Here is a 16,167-nt window from a genome sequence, read left to right on the forward strand (position 1 = left end):
CATCGGTGTCCCTTACAGAAACAACAACAGACTCACAGTCGCTGTGGACGGCGTGGAGCACCATCCTTGCGTCAGCCTCTTCGTGGTTTGCAACGAAGTGCGTGAGGTCTCTTGCTTCGTTTGTTGACTGGACATGTGTAGCTTCTACAAAACCACCAGCCACAAGCACTTCTAAGCCGCCAAAGTCATGCTTCATAGCTTCTTCACTCAAGAAGCGCGTGAGGTCGGCCTTATTTTCTGACATGGCAAGGAAGCTTGTCCAATCTTTGGGCAGGGGAACTCCACCGTTCTTGATAACTCTCCGTACAGGGACAAAACCTTTCGACCTGTGTTTTCTTGTGCCGGCTTTGACAGAAAGATCACGATACCTATCAAACACGACGTGAACTTGGTGATTTTCTTAACCAAATTTATTTTTAAGTATTTAATCGTGTTCTACGCCCCAAAAAACCTAGGGATAGACACTTGGATCGCACACATATGACCAAAAGCAAAAAAACACTTAAATTTGGCGCTATTTTGGACGCCATCTTGAATATCTCACTTCCGGTTGAAATTTCGAGTTGGCAAATGGCATATTCGGATTCAACGGGGTCTAAATAGGGGAGAACCGGTGTTAACTCAATTGTTACATGAAATGCTTCTTGCATTGCGATTTTCACAAAACTAGACCCGACTACTGCCTAGATACGAATAAACTTATTAATGAAATGTGCTAGTTTCATTTAATATAAGACCTACATACGGTTCATTAAATCTCTAGATTGAAAGTCGTAGTGTACGGTCTTATTTCTCTCGCTCTCAGAGCAATCTTAATTTCCTTTATGTCGGCACGTAAAGCTTGTCTATATCTTTCGCTGGAATTGTTTAGTAACAAGTGCAGTTCATCCGTTGCAATAAAAACTGTTCTCACCCTCTTCTATAATGCAAAAATTGTACGAGTGAGAAATTGGCGCAAACAAAGTTAAAAGGCACAATATACCAGTAATATTTCATTTAAATTTCATTCGCATCTAGACTGGCGTTCCAACTAAAAGAGTTATTTCTACAACTGGCTTCCATAGATTGCAATGCAGATAAAATTAAATTTCACTATACGGATCGTTACAATGGTGCTTCAGTTTATGCATGTTGAGTTATGAAACAATGTGGAAATATTTAGCTTTACAACTTAGGTGGAAGATTACCCGAGCATTTGATTAATCGCGCACCAAACAAATCTATGTCCAAAGCTACTTTGTACAATATAATGATTAATAACTAGGGCTAGGATTGTACGTTAAATACCTTTTTATTTTTAATTTAGGTGCAGGACAAATACTTGTAAATAAATCCGTTTCTATAAAATTGGAGTCAATTGAGGGCCATGTTACATTGCCTAAAATACCTAAAAGCGTTTTTAAAATCTAAAACTATGATTGCAACTGAACTACCTAATTATACCGAATTTAAATTTTCTTAACCCACAATTATAATGAAATCACCTGAAATCCGCCTGAAATAAGTTTTTTGTGTTTCAAAACACCGCTTATATTTCAATTTAAAGCAATATTGCGCCGCGTGCTGGTGCAGAAGACACGTATTAGCGTACATAAACCGGTTTTTGCATTAGTTGGAATCATAAAGTCAAACATAACTCTTATTGTAAGAGTTCACGGTGACGTGCTGTTTTGTTAAAAGTGACTGTCATTAATGAAATTGTTCGTAACAGCTTTGAAAACGTTGATGGATTAATCGCAAATGTAAAGAAAACTTTTTTGAAAGCTCCAACTAGGATAAATTACTACAAAGAACAACTACCAGATTTACTATTACCTCCTCAGTCTGTTGTAGTTCAATATACTACCGTATGGCCATAACGAAAGACAGAAGGTGGGTGGGGCTAAATTGATGGTTTTAAAAAAGTGCACTTTCTTAAAGATTCTTAGTGCTATATGTTCCCTTTAGTTATGCGCTCAAATGCGCCGCTGAAAGTAACCTTTGCGCCGTTTAAGCTAAACAAGTTAAAAAGTAATCGTAAACGATTTACATGAAGCGCATTTCCACTTGCATTCATTTCCCATTTGTAAGATGCAACTTCTATAAAATCGTAAAAATCCGGCCACAAATATGAAAGATAGCGTTGCACATCGGCAATCCATTTTTGTCGTGCTACTTCAATGTCAGTTTATGAGAAGAATTTCATTTCAATGCTTTTCTAAATAAGAAAGTTGGAACTGCGCATGCGCAAACTTAAATTTTGAAACTAATGTAGATTTTCCTTTGTTCCAAGCGCCTAAATATCAAATTTCACTTAAATGCTTCCATAGATAAAAAACAAGAATGTTTAAAAAAGTGCACTTTTTTAAAACCATCAATTTAGCCCCACCCACCTTCTGTCTTTCGTTATGGCCATACGGTAGTGGCGCAAAATGTTAATCCAGTGGCGCAGTTTAGCGCATAACTACAGGCACAATTTGGAATCATCAGATATACCAAATTGCATAATGGGGGGGGGGCTGCTTGAACTTGAACCCCCCCAAATGTTTTTCAAAATATCTCAAAAACTTTAACAGCGCAAAAATTACTTTCAGCGGCGCGTTTGAGCGCATATCGAGCGCATTATTACATGGTAATATCATAACGAAATGTTTAATGGGGGGGGGCCAACTTAACCGACCCAGCAAAGTTCCTATCATATGTATGCGGATGACAACCAGTTGCTTTATGAATTTCCCTCCAACAGCATTAGTACGGCAAACAATAATGTAAACGTTGATTTAACCAGATCAAGTGAAATATCTGAAGATCATGAGCTTCTAATAAATTACAATAAATCATCCGTTATGTCGTTTGCCAGGTTTAAGATGATTGTCAGATTTAAACCTGACCTTGCCATAAATACATCTGGTATTGCGCTTCCGGTCGTGGATGGGGGTAGAAACTCGTCTTTGACACTAAACTATTTTGTCTTAATTTCCCACATACTTAACAATATGGATGTACGCAGAATACGTTAAATTGGCAGAACTAGAGAGTGAAAGACAAGCTTATCCATTGTTGCGTAACAAAATGTAAATATTCCGTGACAATAAATCAGTCTCCTGAGTGCAATAAGCATGGTGCTAATCTAACGAAGTGGATCGATACAATTAAAATTAACGTATTATATTCGCCAAATCCCCACGCGTAAATGTCGAAATATAGATACATGATTAACTTACGCAATTTAGCAAAAAATTTCTAAATTTGACCATTATCATTAATTATTTTCGCTGTATCATATTTTTCATTAAATTACTTTATCTAGTCTCAACATGTTTGAGGTGCTTAAAACTTCAAGTATCGATTAGGAAAATGAAATAAGGTTAAGCTGGAGTTGAATGAGTGTATACTTACTTTGTAGAGCGTCTCAAACTATCGAAAACAAAATTATGACCTTTAGATAGTATTCTGAGTAGGTTATTGGTCTTAAAGTATCAAAGTCTCTCAATTCGATTGTGTCTATAAATTAAATCACAAGAGTGGCCTGTTTGTGTAACAAAAGTCAATTGCTTATAAAAACAGATTGTTTTAAATGTATTGAATTTGTTTTTCATGATAATTACTAGAACTATGCACTATATATACAGGGTGTCTCATAAGCGCAATATCATGCCATATATTTGAACGGGGCGAATACTACAAGAAAAGTTAAAATACAACATGGTTTGCTGGTTTATTGTGCATAATGCATACATATTTTTGTGCTCCATAAATTCTGTAGAAGACACAACTTTGTTATTTTATACAGGGTAATCAAGTACATTTATTTGTGTCATATTTTTGTTGGTAAATATATGGTTCCTTTATTAGGGTGGGAACCAGTAAAAGCTGCTGGTAAAGTTTCATAATAATTAAGGGGTTTATAAATGTTATTTATGCATGGTAGATTTTATTATGGGTTCCGTGATTTCGCACTGTGGTAAGTCTGATATATTTATTTATTGAATTTTGTGTGTTGGGTTGCAGCAACTTAAGCTGCCAATTGATTCTTTGTGATGCATCACCAGGTATCGTAGTGCAGCGGAGAGCCGGCGCTAACTCGCTTATTTGAGGTAGTTTTTTTTTCGGAGTAGAAAGAATTGGGACCCACACCATTTTGTTCAGAAATGTTTGAACCTTCAGAATCTCGCTTTACGACATTTTCCCGTGGTCCTGACAAAAGTTATAGGCCGCTAAAGTTGAAATTTACTCATTTTCGGGCGCGCGCACCGAAAGTATTTATTTTCTCAGCAACTAAGCGATATACATCAATAATTCCTTTTGTAAAATGAAAGTACATTTATAGCAGAATCTAAAGCATTCAATTTACCTACCTTTTATGCACAGTTTTTAGAAAAATGACCGTCAACTTCCAAAATTCGTGTAGCAGATGAAAAGTGCGCACTTTGAACTCTCATAACTTTTTATTTCACGATATCGATTTCCAATATTTATAGCGCATTCGATGCTCCAAGGCATTGTGATTATTTTATTTTCTATAACATTACCGTGAATTTTTCATAATAAAAAAGTTACGGTCATTTAAGTAAAAACCTACCCACCTCGCCGAGTCGGGAGTTGCGAATGAGACGGAGAGGGAAGGATAGTCAGCAGCGTTGGCGCAACAAGGAGCGATGCATAAGAGGTTCTACTTTACTAAGAAATTTCTCTCCGAATACCAAAACTAGCTATTTAGGCCGTTTACAAATGCATTCCGCCGAGTTGCATTGTAAAATCTCAAACAATTCATTAACTCCATGTATTCGTTTAGGAGTCACCCTAAAAAAAGTGGTAAAGTTTCCATTTCTCCTTTAATTTTTTTCTCAGCAACAGAGACTGGTGGTAAGTCTTTGAATAGGTTTTTCTGTATGCCCTTTCCGGTTTTGCAAATAATTTTTCAAAATTCCTACCAGTACACCCCTCAATAGGGGTGCGAAAAAATGTTGATTTCGACGAAATTTGGTATCTGGTGGTTTTTGAATATAAAAATCACGAATCTGAAATTAGTTTTTGAAAATTCGAAAAAAATAATTCCACTGCAATTCTTGGCCGGACAACGAAAATTGACAAAATTCCACGAAGTTTGTTGTGTAGGTACATACGGAACAAAATTGTTGAACAGTTTTTCTTAAGGTCATTTTTCAAACAAAAGTTACACTCATTTGCAAATTGGTCTTTCGGGTCAGAAAATGTTCTCCGACAGCGGCATAACAAGTATAGTAAACGTCAATATTACATGTTATGCTAAGGGTGTCTACCTACATTTCACAAAAATTTGTCAAATAAAAAATGATAATTTTATCACAGCGAGCATTAATAACTTCGACATCAATGAGGAAACAGTCACAGAATAAGAATAAGTACGCCATATTCTGTGGAAACAGACGAAAAAATTCAACGCCACAGTCCTTTTTCAAAAGCGAGATACATCGGCTGAAGAAATCCAAATTCCTCGTTTACCTATCACTAGATAACGACCAGATAACTGACTTTAACAGCCTAAGTACATGCTGATGATCCTAAGTAAGTTCCGGTATCTACCATTCAATATACAGGGTGGTGCCTAGCGCAACGCAGCATAGGGATTTCAATGGTAATTTCTTTATAGTCAATTACTAGCTCCCCTAATTATTTTAGAGCAAAAGTCTAAACACTTTTTTTTAGAGAAAAAAATACTGCATCTGTTCATACTTTTAGTTATAATGTTCCATTTTTCAAAACCGCAGAAATCGACAAAATAAAAAATTACATCAGTGATGCTTTGGAATCTTAACAAAACAAGCGCATCGCATCTATAAGTTATCGTTGTTTGACGTCGAGCGATTTTCATATTTAATTCTGTTTCAACTAACCGACGCAATAAAAGGCATCTTAGGGTAATGTTTTTTTAGAGAATGTATGCTGCATCTGCATCAGATACCATTTGTTTTTCATTTTCCGGAATCAGAGTACCTACATAATCGAAGAAAAAAACTGATTTGAAGAAGATTTGTTCCTAGACTTATATTCGGATTTTCCGCTACTGCAGCCAAAACGTTGAATGTATTGTCGTTTTCCTGATGGTTTTGACGGACATTTTGAACGTTATTGCACTTGCAGTGCAAACTAATTTATAAACAAGTATAAATTTAATATACGTCAAGGCAAATAATGAAACGTGATCGCTGTTTTTTTAGGTAATTCCAAGGCATATTTGATTTATTGTAAAATGAACCTTTTTATTTTGTCGATTTCTACGGTTTTGAAAAACGGAACATTATAGTAGGGCTAGCACGAAATCCACTGAACGAGAATGATCAAAATTTTAACCGATGGAGTCCCATTTTGCCCTATCAGAGTATGCTAAAATCGATCGTCTGCCGCCTCAGGTCATATGACTTAAGAGGCGCTGCGGGTACTTCTTCCCTTACCAATTCTGAAAGGTTGTTTTTCGAGAAAATAAGTTATACACCAAATGAAAACGTTGATAATTAATCTTAAAAAAATATTGAAAAAAATCGTGCGCATTTTATAACTCCGTAAAAAAACAATTCTTAGTCGGTTTTTCACGATCTTTCTACGGATATAACTAGGTTACGGTTAGACGAATGAAGCTGATTTTTTCTACTGACTGATGATAGGTACTACTAATGACTTAACGGTGTTTCGTTTTTAAATTTTTTCTCTAATTATAAGATTATCTTATCATCTTAACATTATAAGATATTTTATAATTAGAGAAAAAATTTAAAAAAGAAACACTCTCATAGTCATTGGCTGTGCCTATCATTAGTCTGTAAAAAAAATCAGCTTCCTTCATCCAACCGTAACCTAGTTATATCCGTAGAAAGTTCGTGAAAAACCGACTAAGAATTGTTTTTTTACGGAGTTATCAAATGTGCGCGATTTTTTTAAATATTTTTTTAAGAGCTATTATCAACGTTTTCATTTGGTGTATAACTTATTTTCTCGAAAAACAACCGTTCAGAAATGGTACCGCAAGAAGTACCCGCAGCGCCTTAAGTCATATGACCCGAGGCGGCAGACGATCGATTTTAGCATACTCTGATAGGGCAAAATGGAACTCCATCGGTTAAAATTTTGATCATTCTCGTTCAGTGGATTTCGTGCTAGCTCCCCTACTATTATGTAATAGTATGAACAGATGCAGTATTTTTTTCTCTAAAAAGAACGTATTTACACTTTTGCTCTAAAATAATTAGGGGAGCTAGTAATTGACTATAAAGAAATTGCCATTGAAATCCCTATGCTGCGTCGCGCTAGGCACCACCCGGTATGTATGCCGTTTTTGAATTCTCCACCAACGAGCTACAATACCATCCTAACCATCGTCTAGTGAAATCAAAAAACAAGCCTGAATCTTGACAAAATCATACCGTTGTCACTGCTGATCTTGCAATATACAGCACAGCACAAGAGATACCTAATGTGGAGTAACCCCCAAAAATTTACAGGGAAAGGTACCTATTTGTACCTATATATTTCACCAAAGAACTGAGATACATGGAGTTAATGAATTGTTTGAGATTTTACAATGCAACTCGGCGGAATGCATTTGTAAACTAAACGGCCTAAATAACTAGTTTTGGTATTCGGAGAGAAATTTCTTAGTAAAGTAGAACCCGAGGTAGAACCTCTTACGCATCGCTCCTTGTTTAGCAAACGCTGCTGACTATCCTTCCCTCTCCGTCTCACTCGCGACTCCCGACTCGGCGAGGTCGGTAGGTTTCTACTTAAATGACCGTAACTTTTTTATTATGAAAAATTCACGGTATAGTTATTTACGTTATAAGTCCGGTAGGTTACTTGTAACAGTACGAGTTAGACATTATGGACGAGGCGACGTCAGGAGCCGAGTCAAGAATGTCTTAAACGAGTACTGTTACAAGTACTACCGGACATATATCGTAACGTATTTTATTTCATACTGTAAGTCTGTTTTGTATCATTATTTCATTTCAAAGATTACAAAATTTCATTATATTGTAAAAATCGCATTACCTTGTTTCTGTGGCAACGGCCGTTGCTATAGTTTGTAGTTTGTTGACATTGAATTTTTTTCACTGACAATTCAACTCATGTATAAAAAATCACATAAGCCGCAGTGTAATTGTCACTTTGACAGCGGCAAAAGTTACCTGCAACTTTTCCAGCGACAAATGCACTAGTGGTTTTTTCACTTATTCATTTTGGAACAATTATCGCATTATCCTTTCCCATATGATTAGCTTGACGTCTGTCAATAATTGACTAGTTTGGTGAATTTCTTGTTCGTTAAATTGTCCTGCCGAATTACACTCGAGGTTTGTATTTAAACCGAGTAAATTTGTGTTGTTGCAATTCAAATCTGTTGCTTTTTAGCAATTGAACTCGAAAAACTGTCAACCTAAAAATGCTCCACCTGCGGTGTCGCATTTTTATTAGTTGACAGTTTTTCTCGTCTAATTTCTAGGCAACAGATTTTCATTACCTAAACAACCCAAATTTACTCGGTAAAATACAAACCTCTTGTGCAATTATAAGTGAAAAATGGACGCTATAAACGTTGTGGGATGTTCCACTGTTCCCGATACAGTCCTGTCGAAATCTCATGAAGCAACCGAAAAGTTGGTTCCTAAGAAGTCGGCCGCAAGGTATGAAAAAGAGTACTAAGTGTTTTGCCAATGGAGAAACGAACATGGGGCGAAACAAGTAGAGAAAAACGTCATGTTGGCATACTGTTTGGATGCAGTAAGTTTTTGAATTGAGATTTTTAGCGCATTTTTGAAAAAAATATGCTATTATATTCGTCATTGCTGGCAGGCCGGCTGTCCGCGTTAGATCTCCACAACTACAATAGCTAGAGACTTCAAATTTTCACTAAAAGCTTTCTGCTATAGTGTAGATGTGCAGGCACTAGTCTATTTTGAGTTAGATTACTTGTGAGATCCATAATTAAAGAAAATAATTTCGATATGGGTTTCGGAGGTGCTATAATTTTACCGTTAGATAGCGCTACCAGTATAAAAACTTATTATTTACTTTGTGATTTGTTTTACAAAATGAAGACGTACCGTCAATTGAAATTAAATAAAATTAATTATTTAACGCAGCTCGTGAGATCGATAATTTTAAACTTCGCTAATAAAATACTGACCAGCATTACCAAAAATGCGCTTTAATCATGCATATGCTGATTTACAACTTGTTTTGTCTGGGTTTCGGTGTTAAAGCGTCATGGGGCATGGAAGAGCTCATAGACGGCAGAAAAATACATTGAAGGAAGGAAAAGTTAAGATGGCCCGTATGCTACAACTGATACAAGGCGGCGAAAATTTCATTGAAGTTCTACAGCAGAAGGAATCAAACATTACTAACTGGACATCCAGTAATAACCCAGGCGTTAGTGTTGAGGGCAATACAAATTGTTTGATTACAATCAATGTTAATGTTTGAAATAAAGAATTACAGCCAAATTTATGTTGGGGTTTTTAACTAATTGTGTGAAGATGTCAAATTTGATGTATACCTACAAATAATAACAGTCCGGTAAGTGTTGCTTAGCGACACTTACCGGCTCTGATGCTGTAATAACTCACCTACCGGACTCAAATTAATAGTGTAATCGAACATCTACCGGGCAGTATGAAATAAATGTTATAGAAAATAAAATAATCACAATGCTTTGGAGCATCGAATGAGCTATGAATATTGGAAATCGATATCGTGAAATAAAATGTTATTATAGTTCAAAGTGCACACTTTTCATCTGCTACACGAATTTTGGAAGTTGACGGTAATTTTTCTAAAAACTGTGCATAACAAGGTAGGTAAATATGAATGCTTTAGATTCTGCTATAAATGTACTTTCATTTTACAAAAGGAATTATTGATGTATATCGCTTAGTTGCGGAGAAAATAAATACTTTCGGTGGTCTAGTCGCGCGCGCGAAAATGAGTAAAGTTCAACTTTAGCGGCCTATAACTTTTGTCAGGACCACGGGAAAATGTCGTAAAGCGAGATTCTGAAGGTTCAAACATTTCTGAACAAAATGGTGTGGGTCCCAATTCTTTCTACTCCGAAAAAATTTTTTGAACGATTTCGCGGCTCTCTCCGCTGCACTATCGTAAATATTTATGTGTAACTGATCGGGTATAATAGTAATTTTTTTGTTAGCGTTGGCTGTTGTGGCCATCAATTTTGGTAAGTATGAATTACCTACTATTCCTATATTTCCTTAATGTATTTTTTTATTATTATTATTATATATACGAACGACACGACGTATAGACAAACACTAATCGTTACTTAATTTTAATCCGTGCGATTAGTTAACTTGGCTAGACCTGAGTTCTGACAAGAAACACCGACCATATAATAATAATAATGTGTTTATTTCCACCAAATTATTTCTCCTGGAATTTTACATCGAGTGAGTTAGGATATCCCTTGCACTATTCCTATATTGCTATCGCTTACTTTCGGCATGAGTGCTCGGCATATGCTATCCATTATATAATTAATATTATTCGATATGCAAGAGTGCGGAGGGTTTATAATGGCTAGTCCCCTCCACTAAACAAGTTCAAAGTACTTGGAACTGGTGGTCAATGACACCACACATTCATCCTAAGACAACTTCGTCCCTCAGGGAAATCGGTTGTTATGACTTTTATTTGGTTTTCAATGTGGCAGGGTCGTTAACCTCTGCGACCTCTATTTAGTTTCAAACTCACCATCGGACGACCTTGACGACACTGGAAAATCGTCTTATGGGGTTTTTTTCGTGAAGTTAAGTTAGGATCCTCCATATATGGCTACTCACAATCAATCAAATTAACGATTTTATTTACGAAAGGTATTTGATTTCTTTATTTCCAGCATGTACATAAAATTCTGTACACATGAACATCCCTGGTTTGCTTATAATAAGTGTGAACTAGTATATAAATGCCAGGACTTTTAATAATGGAATAATAGATAGTTTACGAAAAAATTCAGAAACTTTCATCGAAGTTATGTTTGATTAAAATATCAAAAACAATTAAAAGTACTTATTAAAAAACTCTTAAAATCTCTGCTAAAAATATATTATGGCAATTACAGATAATCGGACAAAAATACTCAAACGATTTAAAGTGAATTCCAAAGTGGTTCGTTATGCAGTACTCATGTAGGAATCACATCGTTTCAAGTGTGATAGGTTCATTTGTCATGATAATTATAAGTAGGTGCTAGGCACTATAAATATTTCGGACAGTTTATTTTGCTTAAGAACAATGTCAACCATGTTCCGATTAGTACTTTTCCTAACCGCAGTCACCTTAGCAGCGGGTAAGTTATACCATTTTGAAATGAAATTGTATGTTCACAAATGTTTTAACATCAGGTGCAAAACTACAGCGCTCCACACCTCCGAGACTTGATGGAAAAATCGTTGGTGGTAAACCTGTCAAGATTGAGGACTATCCATACCAAGTATCTTTGCAGTATTACGGCAGTCATATTTGTGGGGGCTCCATAATTGGACCAAACAAAGTACTTACTGCGGCTCACTGTACCAGCGGGTATGAGAAAGTCTTTTAAGTTAGTACTCGAGATTAACGAATATTTTACAGCTCATCTGCTAGCTCACTATCAATTCGTCACTCCAGCACCTACAAAGGTTCTGAAGGTGTCGTAATAAAGGTGGCCAGTATTGCACAGAACCCAGCCTACAATCCATCTACAATTAGTGATGACGTCACCGTATTAACTCTGGCTGAACCCATCAAGGATTCGGATATCGGCAAACCGATCGCAATGGTAGAAGCGAACGCAACAGAAGGTGATCGTGAGGCAGTGTGCACAGGATGGGGAACCCTATCATCGGGAGGATCCTCTCCTCGGCAACTACAAGCCGTTGACGTTAAAGAAGTAGACAGGAAAGAGTGCAATACAAGCTACGGTGGTGGCATTACCGACACCATGATCTGCTTTGGCAGTCCAGGAAAAGACTCTTGTCAGGGAGATTCCGGTGGACCACTCGTAGTTGGTGAGAAGCAGGTTGGAATCGTCTCCTGGGGTTACGGATGCGCTCATCCAGAATATCCCGGTGTGTACGCCCATGTTGCTCCTCTCAGAACCTTCATCGATCAAAACTTATAACCAGTACGCAACCCTTTAAATACTAATAAAAGCTAAATTTTCCAATATTTTATTTATTCTGTCAACCTACCTCACGTCACTAACCTGGAACAAATGTAATATCTCGTGTAATTGTGGGCGATCAAGGATGCTATATAATATATAATAATATATATATATATATATATATATATATATATAAAATCCTTGGTGGGCGATAAAGCTTTTTGGCTTACAGGGCATATTTTACCACCCTATCCAAGAGATCAAGCCAACAGTGATTTTCATAAACTGTCGTCTAGCTCGGGCAAGGAGAACCACAGAAAATGCGTTTGGCATTTTATGTCAAACATTTCGAATTTTTTATACCTACAGTGAAGTTTTCAACCGTAGATCTAATTATAACCGCGGCTTGTTGTTCACATAACCTATTACAACGTTCAACACCATTGATTATACCAGAAAACGTCGAGTATGTAGGAATCCCAGTAGATAATTTTATCAATTTGAGACACACCGGTGGTAGTTCATCAAAGAAAGTTTATCAATTTCGAGATAAATTTAAATCGTTTTTTAACAGCAGAGAAGGAAGCGTATCATGGCAAGCAAAGCAAGTTACAGAAACAGATAATTTAATTGACTTGGAATGCAACCTGTATCTATTTTATAATTTTATATTAGTTAAAGAAAAATAAAACCGATGGCCGCAACAGGACTACAAGTCAACAGTTATAAAGTCCTACGTCCTGACCGCTATCCTTTACCTACCGTAAATGCGGCATTTGCGAAGATAGCCAACGCCACTATCTTTTCAAAAATTGACCGTGACCAAGCCTTCACCCAGATACCTATCAATTCTGCCGCTGCCGACTTACTATTAACACAATTAGAAGCCTTTATTGAGTTCACCGGCTTCCATTTGGCAGCCCTGCAGACCCAGGCATCCCTCAAAGGCTTATGACAGATCTCACAGATCTCCTAGCTGGACTTCAAGCGGTGGTGGTACTACAGGACTCATCAGGGGTGAGGACATTGCAACTCATGACGAGCATTTGCAGGTCGTCCTCGACGACAATGCTAGGTGGTTTAATAAGAAACCGGTGCCAATGTTGATTTTAGGCGAGGTCTTAACCTTAACTTGGAATTATGCTCGTACTCAAAAGAATTTAGCGTAGAAATCCACACGAAAAGACGAAAAACCAACAAATTTAAAAATAAAGTTGCAATTCACCTCATGGACAAAATTTAGCACACAATTAATCGCTCTTTCTCTGAACGTGCGGAACCAGGAATAATACTGGAAGAGGAAATCAAAATTAATGCGTCCTTAGGCTTGGTCTCTTTGATTAAAATTTGACCTTTTTATAGGATGCTGTCGATAAAATCCTTAAATGGAAAAATTCAAATTTCCCCTTACCTTACAACTAATTTCAACTAATTTCTCAGCCTCTTAACTATTAACGTAGGTAACTGGCTCCCATCCTTACTTACCCATGATTGATGTGCATCCTGAGTTCATACCTGCCATTTAGATGACTAATCCCTTTCTTCGGATGAATTCCATAACGTACATAATTACACGTACGTAATTACAGCAAAGTCACATTTAAGCTATTTAGTTTCTATTGTCTACCTCCGTTACGAATATAATGGCTAGATATAATGGATTTATTGGAAGATCCCTCTTTAGTTTCTTCCTCGTTAGGAACATTCGGTTAAGCTCGTCTAATATAATTTTAAGTGCATAGTTAAGCATTTTACATTTCAGCCGTAAATTTCCAAGGGGATTGTTACAATGTAAAATTTAGTACCAAACTGTAAAGCATTTAGCTACCGATAAAATGGATATCCACAGTAGAGCTAATTGCAGAGGACGGCCGTTTTAATAGCTGCCGTGTGTTGTCTTTTAATGGAAAGTCATCATACCGGCTGTTAAAAACTAGCGTTGTAGATAATTTATTAGTGTCATTCCAATGAATAGTGAACCTTTAATTCGGTGCAATTACTTCCAAAGTTGCTTTCGGTTGTTTGTGATGTTAAGTAAATTTCAGTGTCGCAACCGCATTTAACGAGACAAAATGCACGTAAGCTGAAAGCAATAGCTTTAAAATAAAATGCCACAACCTCAACCTCGGTCGTCTGCGTAATGCACCATTAATAGAGGGTGGTCACCCCCACCCGAACTTCACGTTTGCATACATTATGCACGAAATAAATACTTCTAGTTTTATTCAAATCAAAAACTAAGTTATTTGAATAAGAGAAACTGAAAATATGAAATTTGTGCATATGACTTGCAGGCACGCTAGGAGGAATTTTCAACTTTCAACTTTATGTCTCTAATTCTCGCACGTACATTTTGTGTAATAATGAAATTCAACTGCGACCTACTAAAAATTAAACCCCGTAAACTTTGCACGTTTCGTAGACCGAATAATATTTTCACTTCGTTACTGATGTTTTTAAAACGAGAGTCATTTGTAACGCGTATGGAAATTGTAATGTTTGTACAAAAACGATAACTTTCGCATTACACATTCCCCACATCGTTAGTGTCACGAAAACTATCGAATTGCCTGTAACTTTATTTCACTTCCTGTGTTCAATTCTAAATTATAAAGTGAAGTATTCCGATTAAACATTTTGAGCTGATTCAAAAACTTTTTCAAGAATATTTGGGAGTACAGCGTACTTAGTTGAGATATCTAATGGTATAAAGTCAAATAATAAAATCGCTCGCCTATTCTGACTATTGATTCTTTGGACCACGTACTGAAATACGAATATGATCTTATTCGTTATTCCTACAAAAGTTTCCCTTTTAAAACAAACTTCAAACGCTTTATGTATATTTACTTAAACTTAATTCGTTACGTGTGTATTTTTAATTAATTCGCATTCGTTAATTAATACAGAAATCATTCATTCATTAACAAATTAAACCTTATTTTGATTTATTTTCTATCCACGTGTGCCTTTGTGTTATTTACGCACCTTCTACGGTGAAACACGTCGTCCATCATTTTAGTTTTTTCCCCTTCAGCTGGTCCACGTCCACTTTCACTTGATATTACTTATTGGGTCAAAGCTTAAAAATGCGGTACCTATAAATATTAGTGCAAATAGTGAGAAAGCAACATTCGTTAAATGACAATCCTGGGTGCAAAATCTGCGCAAGTCGCGGCTGCAGAGTGCGTCGTGTGTTCAAGGCAAACCGTCCACTATGTGGATTCCGAAGAAAGAAATTACGCGAAGAGCGATCCATCATCTCTATCAAGCCACCTTCACGCTGCGGACGAAGATTTTGGCAGAATTTCCGAGAACACAAGAAAGTTGAAAATTTTCACGGCGTAACACATACTAGGATTCTGTAGCCGGTCCGTGCAAAACGCAGATGGAGGACTAATTCCTTTCTTCTTAACCACCACGACGAGCGATCTCGATTATTCCGGTCACCAACATTGCTTCGACTTCGTCAGCGATCATTCGTTCCTTTTCTGGGAAACAATTATCGGGGGACCTCGGAAGAGTGTCTCTTGGCTCAGCGGAAGTCGATGAAAAGTAGTGCCGGTGAGGGACGGAGGGATGTGTTGATCTATTTTCTTTTTTTTACCATTATTGTATGTATAACAAAAAATTCACGCGCGTCCGAGGTTCGAACCCGAGGTGTCACGTTTAAAGTCAGCGATCTAGTCATGTGCGTCAATCAGATGGCAGTGGTAGTTTTAGTTTTATAAAACTGTTTAAATTTTCAAAATCTTCGACCACCCACCACCGCCGCGCCATCCGCGAAATTGGTGCCAGGCCAGGCGGGTATGCTATTAGCATAATACGTAACTATCTAATATCTAAATATCAACAATAATAAAACTGTTTAAGAAAATGTGCCACTATGGCTCTCCTACTATACCTATAGCGAAGTTCATATTTGGAAAATAAATGAGTAGCTCGCAATTTCCAAACAGTGCTCTTCTCTTACCGTCATCTTCAACCATACTCGCTAATTAACGAGAATTGCTAGGGCAAATTGCAATTAACCCTTTTAGTGCGCACTTGCA

The 16,167-nt window shown here is 36.8% G+C and overlaps 1 protein-coding gene across 1 annotated transcript; it reads left to right on the forward strand.

Annotated features, from left to right (window-relative positions):
• Positions 1-11,301: 11,301 nt before the first annotated feature.
• Positions 11,302-12,136, forward strand: LOC116174387 (trypsin alpha-4-like). The gene is made up of 2 exons (XM_031492307.1): positions 11,302-11,550; positions 11,602-12,136. Exons 1-2 carry the CDS (start codon positions 11,348-11,350, stop codon positions 12,128-12,130), a joined length of 732 nt encoding a protein of 243 aa, XP_031348167.1. The 5' UTR covers positions 11,302-11,347; the 3' UTR covers positions 12,131-12,136.
• The last annotated feature ends 4,031 nt before the right edge of the window (positions 12,137-16,167 follow it).

This window comes from Photinus pyralis, unplaced genomic scaffold (assembly GCF_008802855.1).
Source record: "Photinus pyralis isolate 1611_PpyrPB1 unplaced genomic scaffold, Ppyr1.3 Ppyr1.4_LG1, whole genome shotgun sequence".
Classification (NCBI taxonomy): domain Eukaryota; kingdom Metazoa; phylum Arthropoda; class Insecta; order Coleoptera; family Lampyridae; genus Photinus; species Photinus pyralis.

Excerpts from the sequence above, each read along its gene's own strand:
- LOC116174387 (XM_031492307.1), top strand. The coding sequence starts at position 11,348 with ATGTTCACAAATGTTTTAACATCAGGTGCAAAACTACAGCGCTCCACA. Across the intron at positions 11,551-11,601 it reads GCGGCTCACTGTACCAGCGG|CTCATCTGCTAGCTCACTAT; the intron begins GTATGAGAAAGT and ends AATATTTTACAG.